This window comes from Diplotaxodon limnothrissa, linkage group LG2, assembly GCF_057381915.1.
Source record: "Diplotaxodon limnothrissa isolate DT_005_m linkage group LG2, D_limnothrissa_male_GT1.1, whole genome shotgun sequence".
In the NCBI taxonomy this organism is placed as follows: Eukaryota; Metazoa; Chordata; class Actinopteri; order Cichliformes; family Cichlidae; genus Diplotaxodon; species Diplotaxodon limnothrissa.
The window spans coordinates 7,753,066-7,766,994 of NC_140597.1; the positions used below are offsets into that span (position 1 = coordinate 7,753,066).

The 13,929-nt window shown below is 38.9% G+C and overlaps 1 protein-coding gene across 1 annotated transcript; it reads left to right on the forward strand.

Annotated features, from left to right (window-relative positions):
- The first annotated feature begins 10,119 nt into the window (after nt 1-10,119).
- On the forward strand, nt 10,120-12,690 carry lbx2 (ladybird homeobox 2). The gene is made up of 2 exons (XM_085366516.1): nt 10,120-10,743; nt 11,525-12,690. Exons 1-2 carry the CDS (start codon nt 10,419-10,421, stop codon nt 11,986-11,988), a joined length of 789 nt encoding a protein of 262 aa, XP_085222642.1. The 5' UTR covers nt 10,120-10,418; the 3' UTR covers nt 11,989-12,690.
- The last annotated feature ends 1,239 nt before the right edge of the window (nt 12,691-13,929 follow it).

Here is a 13,929-nt window from a genome sequence, read left to right on the forward strand (position 1 = left end):
ACAAAGGTTGCACTGACTTTTTGTTCTACATTTATATATTTATATATTTTTCTCAGACCATCAATGACAACACAACATGCCAAAGCTTTATTTAAGTACATAGTACAACAAAGTGTGCAAAAGAAAACCAGTGAGGAAAAAGTACTGGACTTTGCCTTATTCATGCAATGAGGTAATGTTGAAAGGTAAAAGCATGCTGCTATTAACACAATTGGGTGTTTTTGATGTAGATACGAATATAATTTGATGTAGAGACGAATTTAATTTACTTCAAATACACTCCACCTGTATTTTATTTGAGAATGCCCACCAACACTATTTTAATACCAGAAATGTTTAATTTCTGAACACTTCCCATCATATCCCTGACATCTGAATATTGATACTGTATGTGTAAATAAGCTGTTTCACCTTTAACCTTAATTTTAAACATAGGATAACACAAACTCAGTCTAATGAGACGATTGATGATGTGGCTGGGACCGCATTCATACATACACTGGAAATGATCTCACATTCTGATTAGAAGCCAAATTAGATTATATAGATAGATAGATAGATAGATAGATATCCAAATAGCTGGACAATCAGGTACTCTGGAAGTTTGAAAGCCTTCATCTGTAAACTGATACAACAGTGACTTCAAGAATCACTGGTAAATCCCAGATACTGTGGTTTTGTAGGCCAATACTAATTGATGGTTTTGGATTATAGCTCCCTTTATCCAGTGTTTTTTGCCACCAGTATATTTACTATCTTTGGATCCATTTCACATTCAAAGTGTTTATTCTCATTAAAGTAGAAAATCAATGGAAGTAACAACTACTCACATGTACAGTATTTGACATGACACAGGAGGATCCAGAAAAACACGTTTTTGTTTTTGCAGGTATGTTCAAGAAAAGACCTTCAACATTGAAATATGTGAAAACAATTGTACAAATAATACTTATAGAATATCAGATCAGAGTTCTGACTGATAACTTTTTTTTCAGCAAGCATATTCAACTTTCTTCTAACCCCTGCATTTTTTTTAGGTTCAGATACAACAGTCTGGCGTCAGATTATTAATGTGGTTTTAAGTGAAAGCACTCACTGTGTTTTTCATGCAATCCAATTAAGTATCATAAGTCTTAAATGTGCACGTTGTACCCGATGTGCACATTTTTTACTTTACTTCCCAAAACCTAATGCACAGAAACTTGAGACACAGCGCATGTCTCTACAAAGTTTCCCTCTCAGCACTGGATATGTACTTATCCTAAATATTGTTTGACCTTCCCAGTGCCCAGCTATTACTCTCTTGTGAGTCCTCGTCACCCCTCCCAGCCCCTTCCATCCCCTCCTCTTTTTTCCACAGTTGGATTTTTTGTTGCATTAATCCCACAGATCAGGTGGGTTTTGTCAACGTGTTAAACTTTAATACTTTGGGTCATTTATCTTTACGGCCAAACTCGAGGTCTGTCAGCGACCAGACGAGCTATTTCCTCATTTGGTTTGGGAGCAAAGTGGCGCTGGAGAGAGCAAAGGAGGGGGAGAAGGGGTGGCAGTGGTGATGGAGTGAAGTGTATGGGGGGGGGTTGGTGTAGCTCACCACTTAATGAAATCCTCATGTGAGGAGGGAGAGGAAGACTTGTGGTGGGGTAAAGGGGTGATCTTGGAGGTCGAGGCGCCACGCCATCTTGAGAAAATGACGCCCCTCCAGAGAGGTGGCGTCACTTATTCATTTATTTTTTTCTTGTTTTGAGGAGCAACTCTGGCTTGTAAAGAGCACTGGACGATGTGCCCCTCATTACAGACTGGGCGCTGCATCAGGGACCCGCCAGGCGCCCAAGTGGACATGGATAGAATTGCAAGTGATTAATTTGCCGAAGGTTCCCCTGGAACTTGGTGTACTCACACAAGTATTTGTCTTCATTTGCCAAGATATGTACAGTGACATGAGAAGATAGGCCTTCAGAGTCCTGGATGCCATGTTTTGTTTTGGGGTTTTTTTCTTTCATAATGGAATACAAAAGTTCAAGGCCAAAAAAAAAAAAGGAAAAAGGAAAGGAAAAAAAACACAGGCACACACTGTATGATCATTTGTTGCTTGTTCATTGCTTAACTGTCAGTCGTGTTCATGAGCTACAGAAAAACAAACCATTTTCTTGGTCCATTTAACAGCTAAAACGATGGAACTAATGGACTAATAATGAGTGTCATTATGCTAAAACACACATTTTGTTTTGTGGCCTGTGCAGATGCAAATGAAATGTCAGTGCCATATTTCACTTCTGTAATTGAACAGGTAATTACAAAACCTACAGATACAAAATACTGAGAAAAACATGAACATGTATGCATGTCTGTTATTCTTGTTGCTACTGAATGTCAGTTACAGGAAGAGGCTTAGGACAATACTTGGATTTCTGCTTTGATTACCTTGGAAATGTGGTCTGACCTTCATCTGAGTGACAATTATAGACAACGACATTCTGAATTAATTAACAGCATACATACAGTTTTATTCTAAAAAAAAACAAACCCCTCTTCTGAAACTATGTCCAATTAAGAAGATGAGATTAGAAGTGTGGATTGTATACTGCCCATCCATACAAAGACATAAAAAGTCTGCTCTTCTGAAGACAGCATGGATAATGTGACCCATGCCATGTCCTGACCTCCAACCAATTGCGGCACATTTCTGCTTCTCCCTCAGCCTCGTTCTGCTGGAGGTTTTTTCCTGCTAAAGTGGAGTTGTTCCTTGCACTGTCACCAAGTGCTTGCTCAAAGGGTCTCTTTGATAGTTGGGTTTTCACTGTATTGTTTTAGGGAAATTACCTTACAGTGTAAAGTGCCTTGAGGTGACTGTTGTTGTGATTTGGCATTACATAAATAAAATTCAGAATGCTTTGATCAAAACAACATTCACACAACCTTTATAGAGGCATTGTAGACATGCAGAAATCTGGAAAAGACTACAGATGCACTTCTGAAGATCTCGATGTGCTAACCACAAAAGGACACATTGTCTAGAAATTTACGAAAATTCGAGATTGCTACTCTCCCTAAGAGAGGCCAATCTTCAAAGAATATACCAAACACAATTCTAAATAGGGTTTAAAAAAACCCCAAAGTGTAACAAGAAGACATCTACAGATAGCTCTGCAATTTATTAAACTATCCATATTGTATGTCCACTAAGGAAAACCCTGAATAAAAATGGTGGTATTGGAAAGAAACCTGTTCAAACACACAAACACAGACAGCGAGAGAGAAAGTATGTAAAAATACATGACATTATGTTTGCAGGAAAATAAAAATAAATACATAAATAAACACTGCACACCTATCCCAAAGTCACATTTCAGCTGTGAAGTATAATAAATGTGAGCACTTGCTCTGATACATTGAGGTCTTGACACTTTGCGGCAGTGAACGATGAATTAAAAACATCATGGCAGCCCTGGCTGGCTGATGCATCATGAGAATAACCAAGTAAATCAAGAACAGAGTTGCTGAAAACACACACACAAAAACGTGCTTTAGATATGTCCCAGTCAGTCCTGACCTTAGCCCGATGCTGCGGGATGACCTCAAGAGGGCTGTTTAATCAAGACATCCCACAAATATTGATAATACTGAAAAATGTCTGCTGAACAAATGATCCTGCAACGTTCCCTCGGTGTTAGGAAAGTATTTTGAACAGCTAAAGGAAATGCCTTATGTAGGTTGTTACTGCTAAAGTTACAGCATTTAAGAGTTCACTTATTTTTTTGTAGCCTGCACTGTGAATGGTTACTCTGTGTATTCTGCAATGGCATGGAAAGTACAAGAGTTTATGTGTTATTGGTTTTAAATCAGGGTCCGATAGCACTTTGTCAGTAATCAATACTGGAATTCTGGCAGTTCTGGATTCACAGTTCTTTTCTGTTTGTGTGTGTTTTAATCTTGTTTTAATGAGCTACTCTTAATTTTGAAAACAAATTAAAAAAAATTTAAAAAAAATTATTTTAAATTCTCACATTAACTGAAAGATGCTGTTAGTCTTACTTTTGCAAAATGTATGCATAATTTAAAATAAACAAAGAATATTACACTGTTACTCTCAAATAAAATGTTGTAGGTTGCAATGAAGCAATTGTCAAATTAGAGTCATCTTACCCAGCTTCCCAGGAGAGAGCTACCTTACTTTTCAGGAGGTCATAAATCATCATGAGGAAAATTTATAGCAAACATGAAGAGGTTTTAATGACAGCAAGTTCAATGACTGATGCAATTCTGAGCTGATTTTGTTAAGAACGTATGTGATTTTCCCTTTTTTTGCATGGTGCCAAGCTGCAGTTTAAACTGTCCTGTATACCAAAGGTTATGAAGGTCTTAACTCTGCTATCCTCTTGGCTTGTTTAGCGTTCATGCTGTGGTCGCTCCTGATCACAGAGCAACTGAGTGGCAGAATCCCATCACCGTCTATAAATAGATCTGGCCACGTGAACTATGTGAGTGTCTGTATGTGTGTTGACAAAATACTGAATTACTCTACAACATATCCAGTAACTTTTATCTGATAATTTCCTGGAAAACATTTTCAGATTACATTAAAAATAGATTGCTGGTTATAATATGCTTAAATGCAAGATTTCCTGAACAAAACTGTAAAAGTAATATTTGTATATTTGTATAAGTGTGATTTAAAAATTCTGCAATAAACATGAACAATTAATGAGAATAAGCAGCTTTCATATATAAATGTAAACCCACATTTGACACTATTAAAACTGCAATAATCATAATTATAATAATAATAGTAATATAGTTTGTATCACTGGCAGTTCTAAGTGCTCATCCGTGGGCGACATATCAAAACATCAACAATGTAAATCTCATGTTTCATATCAGATTGCATGCTCTGTACTTCCAGTCAGCAGGCTAATTACACAGTAATGAAGCTAGTCAAACAGGACAAACATTCACCCGTAATGCTGTAATCCTGCCTGAACCTTCTTGTCATCCTTCTTTATGATCTTAAATGGGCCCCAGTGGGCCATTAGAGGGCAACTAGGACGACCACAGTCAACTCCCATGAGAGAGTTGGGGGTGGAGAGGGGGGCGGCGGGCTCAGGCAATGAAGTAGCTTTGTGTTTAAATGTGTTGGAGAGCTTGGAAATGCTTATGTTTATTTGAAAATCTCAGCAGCCTTGCAGGGAATGTCAGTGATGCTACCATATAATGCATAACAGTCACAGGAGGTGACTTGTTGATGGTAGATCAACACAACATGCTCACTTCAATCACTCAATCCATCTATGATGGAAGCAGGTATTTTATGTTCATGATGTGAGGACTGTGATCTCTTCATCAATCATTGCAATAACAGCAGTATCTTGTTCATGCTGTCTGTGACTCAGTTATTACCCATTAATGTTACCAGTTAGAGATTACTGGAATGTATTATGTTTAATTTAAAAGGATGTTCTAATTTTATTCTACCTGAGCTTGATGTCTGGGCCACCTGACAATTCAGAAGTTGTTCCCACTATAATTAATCGCATTTATTGCATACTTCAACTACTTTTGAAGAAAAAGGGGCAAACATTTTCTACTTGGATAGGTATGTTCTGGTCAAAATAAGAATTATAATAACATTATAGTTATTAAAGCAGCTGTGGCTACAATGTAGCTTGCCATCACCAGTGTGTGAATGTGTGTGTGAATGGGTGAATGACTGAATGTAGTGTAAAGCGCTTTGGGGTCCTTAAGGACTAGAAAAGCGCTATACAAATGCAGGCCATTTACCATTTACCATTAAATATTAATATTAAATTATGTTTGTGACATTTCAAAAGCAAATCATGAAAAAAAGAAAATTGAATAAATGATGATGAAAACAGTAATTATTTTCATCATCTTTGCCAGGTGGCATAAGTAGGAGAAGTTTAAGGCAATAATATCAAAAGTTTGAAGCAAAATTACTGTTGAAAATGTTTAAAGCTAGCAAAGAAGTCATGAAACCAATACAATGATCTAAAATCTACCAGCAGTAGGTGCTTCATTGTGTACAAACTGTTACCTGCAGACTGATTCTAATCATAAGAGTCAAAACTGCTCTGTCACCAGTTATTGTTCCAGTGTCTCTCTTCAGAAATACAACCAACAGCTTTCAAAATAATATATTAAGACACAACCCTTAGGATAAAAGCTTTAATGTATGGTGTTGGATTGAGACTGCTGACCAATGAGAACTGACAACGTCACAGCGGAAAAGGACGCGTCACTTCCAAACAGAGTGAAGCTGCTGTGAAGGTGAACACCTGTGCGTCTCCGCTGCCGATTGAGTTGTCAGACCGTAACGGTGCGTTCAAGGACAGCTTAGAAAGAAGACACTCCTGCACTGACACCATAACAACACCGTCACCCACGAGTTGGCCTGATACTTGATGTTTTGGGCGAGAGCGAGGCAGGTGCACGACACCATCGCCACTACGCAAATAAAAATAAGTAAAAACTAATAATTAAAAAAACAAAAAATAAATTCTAACCCTTTATGGTCAAATTTATGGTCCCCAAATAATAATTCATTATTATCCATCTGCATTCGTGTTTTTATTATTTTGCATTCTGCCCACGCATCGTTTAAAACAGCCAACGAAGATATTTTCCTTTCTGACCAGAAGCTATTAGTATGGCTGTGGGTGGCAGAAAACTGAATCTATAAAAGGTGCCACACATGATCCACTTAATTTGGTATCACACCGACGTAACGTGGAGCCTCATCAACACGCGCCTTCATCAGGCTTTTCAGTCAGCCGCACAGTGTGTTTTACAGTGGAAACAGTCCAGTTAAGAATGGAAACAAACACACCCACAGCGCCCCGAGCAGCCTTCTCCTGTATCATGTTATACTGAGAGGCGTTTACAGCTGTTTTGTACAGGACGACATGCTGCGCTGTAAGAGCTGCCTCTTTACGACAACATTAAAGCCTCCACGGCCTTTGCAAATAGAAATTATTAGTATTTTAATTTCTTCAAGGGACAGATTTACCTCAGTTATCGACAGTGACCTTGAAAACATCAGAATGGGTTTAAAGTGCCTGTTTGGTTCTGTGTTTATAGTGTTTATAGTGACATTAAACTAAGTTGTTATTTTTATCAACAATAAAAATATATTTTATAAACATTTCTGTGGATTAGTGGGGTGGGCATAAATCGTTTTAAAATTATTAGTTTGATAGTTAACAAAATTAACTTAACGATAATAATTTTTTATTTTTAAAATATTTTAATTAGAATGCAATAAAGAAACAAACGTGTCTATGGAACCTGTGCATGTTAAACGTGAATATCTACTTCAAAATTAGTTTTTCCTGTAAATGTTTATTATTTAATTCTAGAATGAGCAAAATGTGCTTTACTCCATAATTAACAGCGTTGTCGAAATCGAAAGAAGTGCATTCATATTTATCCTTTGCTTCGAGACTTTTTTTTTTATTCCTTTTGTGAAACACCTGAGTTGCAGCGGTGAAGATGCACGGCCTCTTGCAAGGGGAGAAAAGACTGTCGGTAACGCGTTACAGCACTGTAACAAATTACATTGTCGCTATTATTTTTTGCAGTTGTTGCATTTGTCATCGCCTTCTTTGAGTCTCCAGTGGAGCCTGAATTGCATCCCCTGATATTCGCCCTGGACCGCAGTGAATTAATTTGGTGATTAATGACAGAAAGGTTGGCCTTTATCGGGAGGGAGTTCTCACACTGCTTTGAATTTATCGAGTTAATGGGTGACACAAACACGCTTGGCCCTTCTGATAGTAGATCTGTGATTCCTAAAGATAAGAAGAAAAAACGAAATGTGACGCAGTACTACCATTCAATACACAGCTCCTCACAAAAAGAAGCTTCTTAAATGATTTTTTAAAGCATTTAACGCGCAATATTTTGGAGAGCGATAACCTAGGAGGCAAAAATCGAAGCGAATCATCCAATTAAATCCCTCAAGAGCTGATGATTGATGGTGTCAGCTGTTCTGCTTCTAATTAACGTTTAAATTAAGCCAGAGGAGGGGAATATGTTTCGGACCAACTTCACTTGAGAACTGAAAGCCAACTGAACCAATAGTAGAAAGGTCTCAGGGTTATTTAGGCTTAAACCCAATTTAAGGTTAATCATGTACAGAAGTCCGGATCTGAGCGGAGCTCAGAGGAGGTCCATCTTTGTGAAGAGCATATAACTACACCTCAAGTAGAGGATTTTTTGCCCCTTTTATAACTATGTTTGATAGATGATATGACTAATAAATATGATACAATGCCCAGATGTTTTTAAATGATTTTGAATATTAAAAATGTAAAGAGAGTTTTGCTAAGACAAAATATATATTTAAAAGTACTCGCCCATGTCTATAAAATCAAACCTTTTTTCTTTTTCTTTTTTGCACAGCAAAATAAAACAAGATTAGCTTCTAACTTCCTTAAATTTCAACCTAATTTTGAATTCAAGTCTGAAGTGTCAGGTTAAATCGCCTTCTTTGTGATATTAATATATTTTCAGGTACCAGCACTTTCTCCAAAACCGTGCACATTTCTGTCCAAATTCCCTAACTGAATTTATCCCCACCAACTCCTGCTCGTTATGGAGAAATATGTATTCAAAGCAGTCACAAAGGGTGGACCTCCAAGGCAGATAATAGAATTTCCTGCTGTTTTATAGCTCTGTCCCTAAACCAATGTCACCATATGCTCCTGTTGGCACAAGATTCTCCGCAGTGGCTTCCTGGGCGGCAGGCTTTACCCAGTGGGGTCACAAAAAATATGACTGTATTGTAAAAATGTTTCTCCAGCGTTTGTAATATTCAGCCCCCGGCCGCTTTCAGCAGGTGGTACTCGAATTCTAATACAACTGCTAAAATATGGTCTGCATTGTTTATTTATCATGAGAAGCTTTTGTTGCGTTTTGCATAAAGAAATGCCCATTAAAGTTGCGCTTGATTCAAGGTGGCGTATGTAAGATACATAATTCTGTATCTTAATATCTGAAAAATGCTAATTTAATTCAGCCGACAAGTCTCATGTAATTCATCTAAACGAATATATCATCCAAATCGTGACAAAGACCACCGAACCTTAAATAAAACAAGGTGTGTCCCTCTGATCAGACGTACCTGCTGCTCTCCCATGCGTCCCACGCGTCCCACGCGTCCTCCTTTCTCTCTCTTTTCTCTCTTTACATCCTAAGCCTCCTTCAGTGAAATTCACATTCTCCGTCCTCAGACTCTGAGCCACAGCACGGCGTCACCTTTATTATTCGCTTGTTTCACGGTACAGCATTAAATTACACTGGAACTCGGGGTTTTACCTGCAGGGAAATACCGGAGCACGTGTGGCATTACCAAAGAGAAACAAAAGAACTTAATCGACAAAACCGAATAAACAACTGAGTCCAGAGATGAAGCTGACTTTCTCTGTTCTTTCATCCTCGAATCTGTCCACAAAATGAAAAGATTTTGTAGCAGACGTGTTTTCCCCAGAGACTTCAGCACATTACTATTTTTAAATTTATTTTTAAAATATAATGACAATATTTACTCTCAGATTCCTTATTTCCTGTCGTTAAAAATAATGAATAAAATAAAAATCCAAAAAATATTCTATCGTGGTTCTGTTGCATTTTAATATATCCCATAACCGAGTCCCTCAATGTGCTCATTGTGTCTATTTTTAACTCAAATTTCAGTCCAACAAGGCGTCTGTATAACACATTACGCAAAACGTTATATGCGTAATTACGTACAAAAGTGACAGAACGACTAAATTCACATGACGGCAAGAGATTGTTGCTGGTTCTTTCTTCCTCCAGACTTTTCAATAATGCAGAAATGTTGGTGGCTCTATTCTAATGGCTATTAACTCTCCCTTTTTTAGGAGAATACTCCAGCAGAGGGAAACAGATGCATAAACATTTCAGGGCATCTTTCTCCTCGGCAGCAACAGACTCCTCCTATTCCCCACGTCCAATTAGTTATTATGGTCCGGCCCTTTAAGACGCAGCAGCGGGTCAGCAAGTAGTGTAGTGTTTCTCTAATTGAACTTCGCCCAATCAACAATAACTCGTTAGCAGTCGCTTTCTTTTTCTCTCTGCCTGTGAAAGCTTTCTTGCCTTGCAGGGTTTCACCCCCTCCAGCCGGTTACTTCCAAAAGATCTACATGGAACTTGGCAGAGGAACTGGGACTCTGAAGGGAATATAGTCCGGCTGCCTTTACAACTACGCCCGAAGCATGGTTATTTTGGAGGAAGGCTCTTACACGAGCTAAGTTGCAGCATTCGTTTCAAAATATTGTGGAGGTCTACGAGAGCACCAGAGTTAAACTTGTGGACGCTTAAATCTGCCATTTGAATGAAATAATCAACTTTCCTGAAAGCAGCACTTCTTCGGGACTGCGATGACCTCCAGTAAAGACATGAAAGCAGGTTCTGTGTTGCAGTCCGGCGGCGAGGAGAGGAGGCGGGCTCCCTTGGACCAGCTGCCGCCGCCGGCCAACTCCAACAAACCGTTAACGCCTTTCAGTATTGAGGATATCCTTAACAAACCCTCCGTGAAGAAGTCGGTCGCAAGTATCTGTCCGCCCAGAGTGCTTGAGAAAGTGACGGGCTCCAACTCAGCGAGGAACGGGATCACCACTCCGTCCTCGCCGCTGTGCGCGCTGGAGGAGCTGGCCAGCAAAACGTTTAAGGGTCTGGAAGTCAGCGTTATCCAGGCAGCGGAAGGTAAAAACTTTCTTGACCCAATTTTGAATTTTCGGGAAGGCAGGATAAGCATTCAAACTAGTTTTTAAGGGGAACAAGTACAGTAAATGCGGGATTCAGAACTAAGGTCACTGCTAGCTGGGTTTGTTTTGACTTTTTAATACAGACATGCTAGGACAGCTGCATGGGAATGCGTGTAGAATTCAAGATAAGGAAAAGGACACGGAACATTTACGCATGCAAATATGCGTGCATATCATACATAAACTGATGTAAGTGGGTAATCTTTTGAATATGCTCGTGTCTGTTGTCAAAACATCAAATAGCCACTATGGCCTGCTGCATGCAGCGCTGCGTTGGATTAAATAAACAGATTTTTTTTTCTTTTTACAACTGACGCTATTTTACATCCTGATTCCTGATGTAGGCCTGCAGCAGAAATATGTAAGCATAGCTATTCTTAGTCAACTCCCTTATTTTTTGCTTGGCTAATGATATGGTGGGAATTGAAAGGTTAATTTCCAGTGCAAATTTACTTCTTTCTTTTTTTTTTTACACAGTATTTAAACCACTCCAAAATGATCGCAGCAGTGGTTACCTTGACTCTGCAGGGTAAAATTTAAATGTCGTCATTAGAAATTAAGTGTGATAAATAGTTTGCTACAAGGAAAATGTCAAAAGCAAGCCCGCAGAGCGTGGTCAGGCCTGTTCTGCACTGCCCTCTGTTGCTGTTGGAGTTTGAGGGTAAGTGACTCTTGCGGCTATTTCATCCCTCTTGTTTTTCTTCTCCCACTCATCCAAGGTCGTGAGCATGTAAATGCTTTTGGACAGAGGCAGACGTCTAAGAAGAGGAGAAAGTCGCGGACAGCCTTCACGAACCACCAGATTTATGAATTGGAGAAGAGGTTTTTGTACCAGAAGTACCTTTCTCCGGCCGACCGTGACCAAATCGCGCAGCAGTTGGGACTCTCCAACGCGCAGGTCATCACCTGGTTTCAGAATCGCAGAGCTAAACTCAAGAGGGATCTGGAGGAGATGAAAGCAGATGTCGAGTCGCTCAAGAAAATCACCCCACAGACCCTGCAGAAGCTTGTCACCATGGACAACATTGAGGACCCCCAGAGTGGGGGCCCCGGGGCCAGATCGCCCAGTTGCTCCCCGACTTCTCAAGGACAACGGGCCTTCCCACAGTCCCCCTCCTCGTCAAGAGACCAAACCACGGATGAATTCTCGGAGGATGACGAGGAAATCGAGGTGGACGATTGACAGTCAGGGGGGTCTGTGATTCATAAGCAGCAACAACAACAAAATATCAAAAGGGGACATTTTTCTTGCCAAACTTTTGCACGGATGATAGACAAGAGGAGAATACACACATATATAAACATTTCGGGAAAGTTTTTCCTCCCCCATTTTTCTTTTCGTCTTCATGTTAATTTATTATTGGAACTTGTAAAGCCTTCCGGGTCTGTCATTTAAGTTTCACCACAAAAAAATCTGAGGAATCCCTGCTATTCTTTCAGACAGACCAAATTGTTATGGTACAGGAAGACTGATAATTGTATAGACTAAACATTTAAGTATACATTTTATTATTTCGTGATTCAAGGGGGTGGAAAAGTTGTGCAATTATTTTTGCCATTTATTCGCCTTTTTTAATAAAATTAATCGGACGTGACAAATATTTAAATCACACCCCCTATGATTTTTTAAGCAAATAAACCCCAACTTGTAGGTTCATCCTACCTTAAGAGTAGACTTATTTTTTTGTCCTGAGAGAAAGATGTGTCTGCAAGCTTGGAGGCCTATTCGCAGCGCAAAGAAGGCGTCCATCGCTATCGACTGCAAACTTTTACACGCTCTGAATTCTGTATATAGATCAAACATCCTATGCGATAATTTTATTGTAACATTCTATTTAATCAGCATCTATGTAAATAAAGGTTATATGGTATTTCAAGAAGCTTTCGGCGCTGTTGGATGTGTGATTGTGCACATGAGCCCAAATTTAAAAAATAAACCAGAGAGTTAACTGAAATAAACGGGGTTTGATTTTACATTTTAGAGGGAGGAAAATGGGCCATAATCCCTGTTTTCTATAAAAAAAACTTCTATCATAAAGACGCACTAAATAGAATTCAAACGACCTCTGGATTTGCTTTGAGAGTTTAAGAAGACACATAAAACATTCACCCTAAAATTTGCTTCGCTTGGTAAAAACGGGACTTTCTGAATAATTGACCTCTGCTTTCAAGCCTGAAGTGCCATGACTTCAATTAGCAGCCGTCCACCGCCTTTATTCCCATTCTCTCCACCGGCTTTGAATACATCTTGTCGCAAGAAGGTCCCGGTCTGGCTGCGGTGTTAAGAAAAGCTTGCCTCCACCCCTGCGCCATATGTTTTCTTCCTCCTTCTATGAATCGTCTTTAACACAACTAGTGGACATGATTGATTAGGTTAACCCGCCTTTGCCTTGCATAAAACAGCTTCCACCGAGCCGTGGGCAATAATGGCACGCATCTGCCACTCTTGACTCGGGTTTGTTTGGAAAAAAGGAGAAGAAGGCACCAATGAATGGCAAATGGGTTAGTGTGAGGATCCTAATGAATAAACCTCAATGGGAGGCAGTGGAAATGCGACGTGCTGCTGCTGCTGCCAGCCGACCATTTGCAACAGTTTTGTAGCCACACCAAAAGTTTGGTGAATGTGCGTTAGTGAGGGAGGGGAGGTGGCTGCTGTTGTAGTTTATATAATGACAGAACGTAATTTATCTTAAACTGAGTTTCCCTTAAGCTTATGTTCAACATAAAAACCGTCCTGCAGGATTTTTAAAATTGCTTTTCCGCGCTTCCCTTTAAAATATTTTCGAGTTATTTTTTTTTTCAATTTAGAAACCTAATCAGATAAGCGTATTCAAATGTATGATTTTTAACCGAAATTAATTTAAAATGCTCTTAATATTTCAGAAGAAAAATCGGATAATTCGCATTCAGTTTGTCGACCATGAAATAAGGAAAATAAAAATGAATTTAACAACATTTCAAATTAAATTAGAAAGAATAAAACATTTTACAAAATAAACGCAAAAGGTATCACATCGTTTATTTATTTATTTTATTGCTAAGAAGAACAGACTGAAAAATGTTTTCTTATTTGAGACAATTGTCTTTTATTTTTAATTGTCCGTTATTAGAAAAACTCACTTCA

Coding starts and splice junctions, on each gene's coding strand:
- lbx2 (XM_085366516.1), top strand. CDS start 10,419: ATGACCTCCAGTAAAGACATGAAAGCAGGTTCTGTGTTGCAGTCCGGC. Junction 10,744..11,524: donor CGTTATCCAGGCAGCGGAAG/GTAAAAACTTTC, acceptor CACTCATCCAAG/GTCGTGAGCATGTAAATGCT.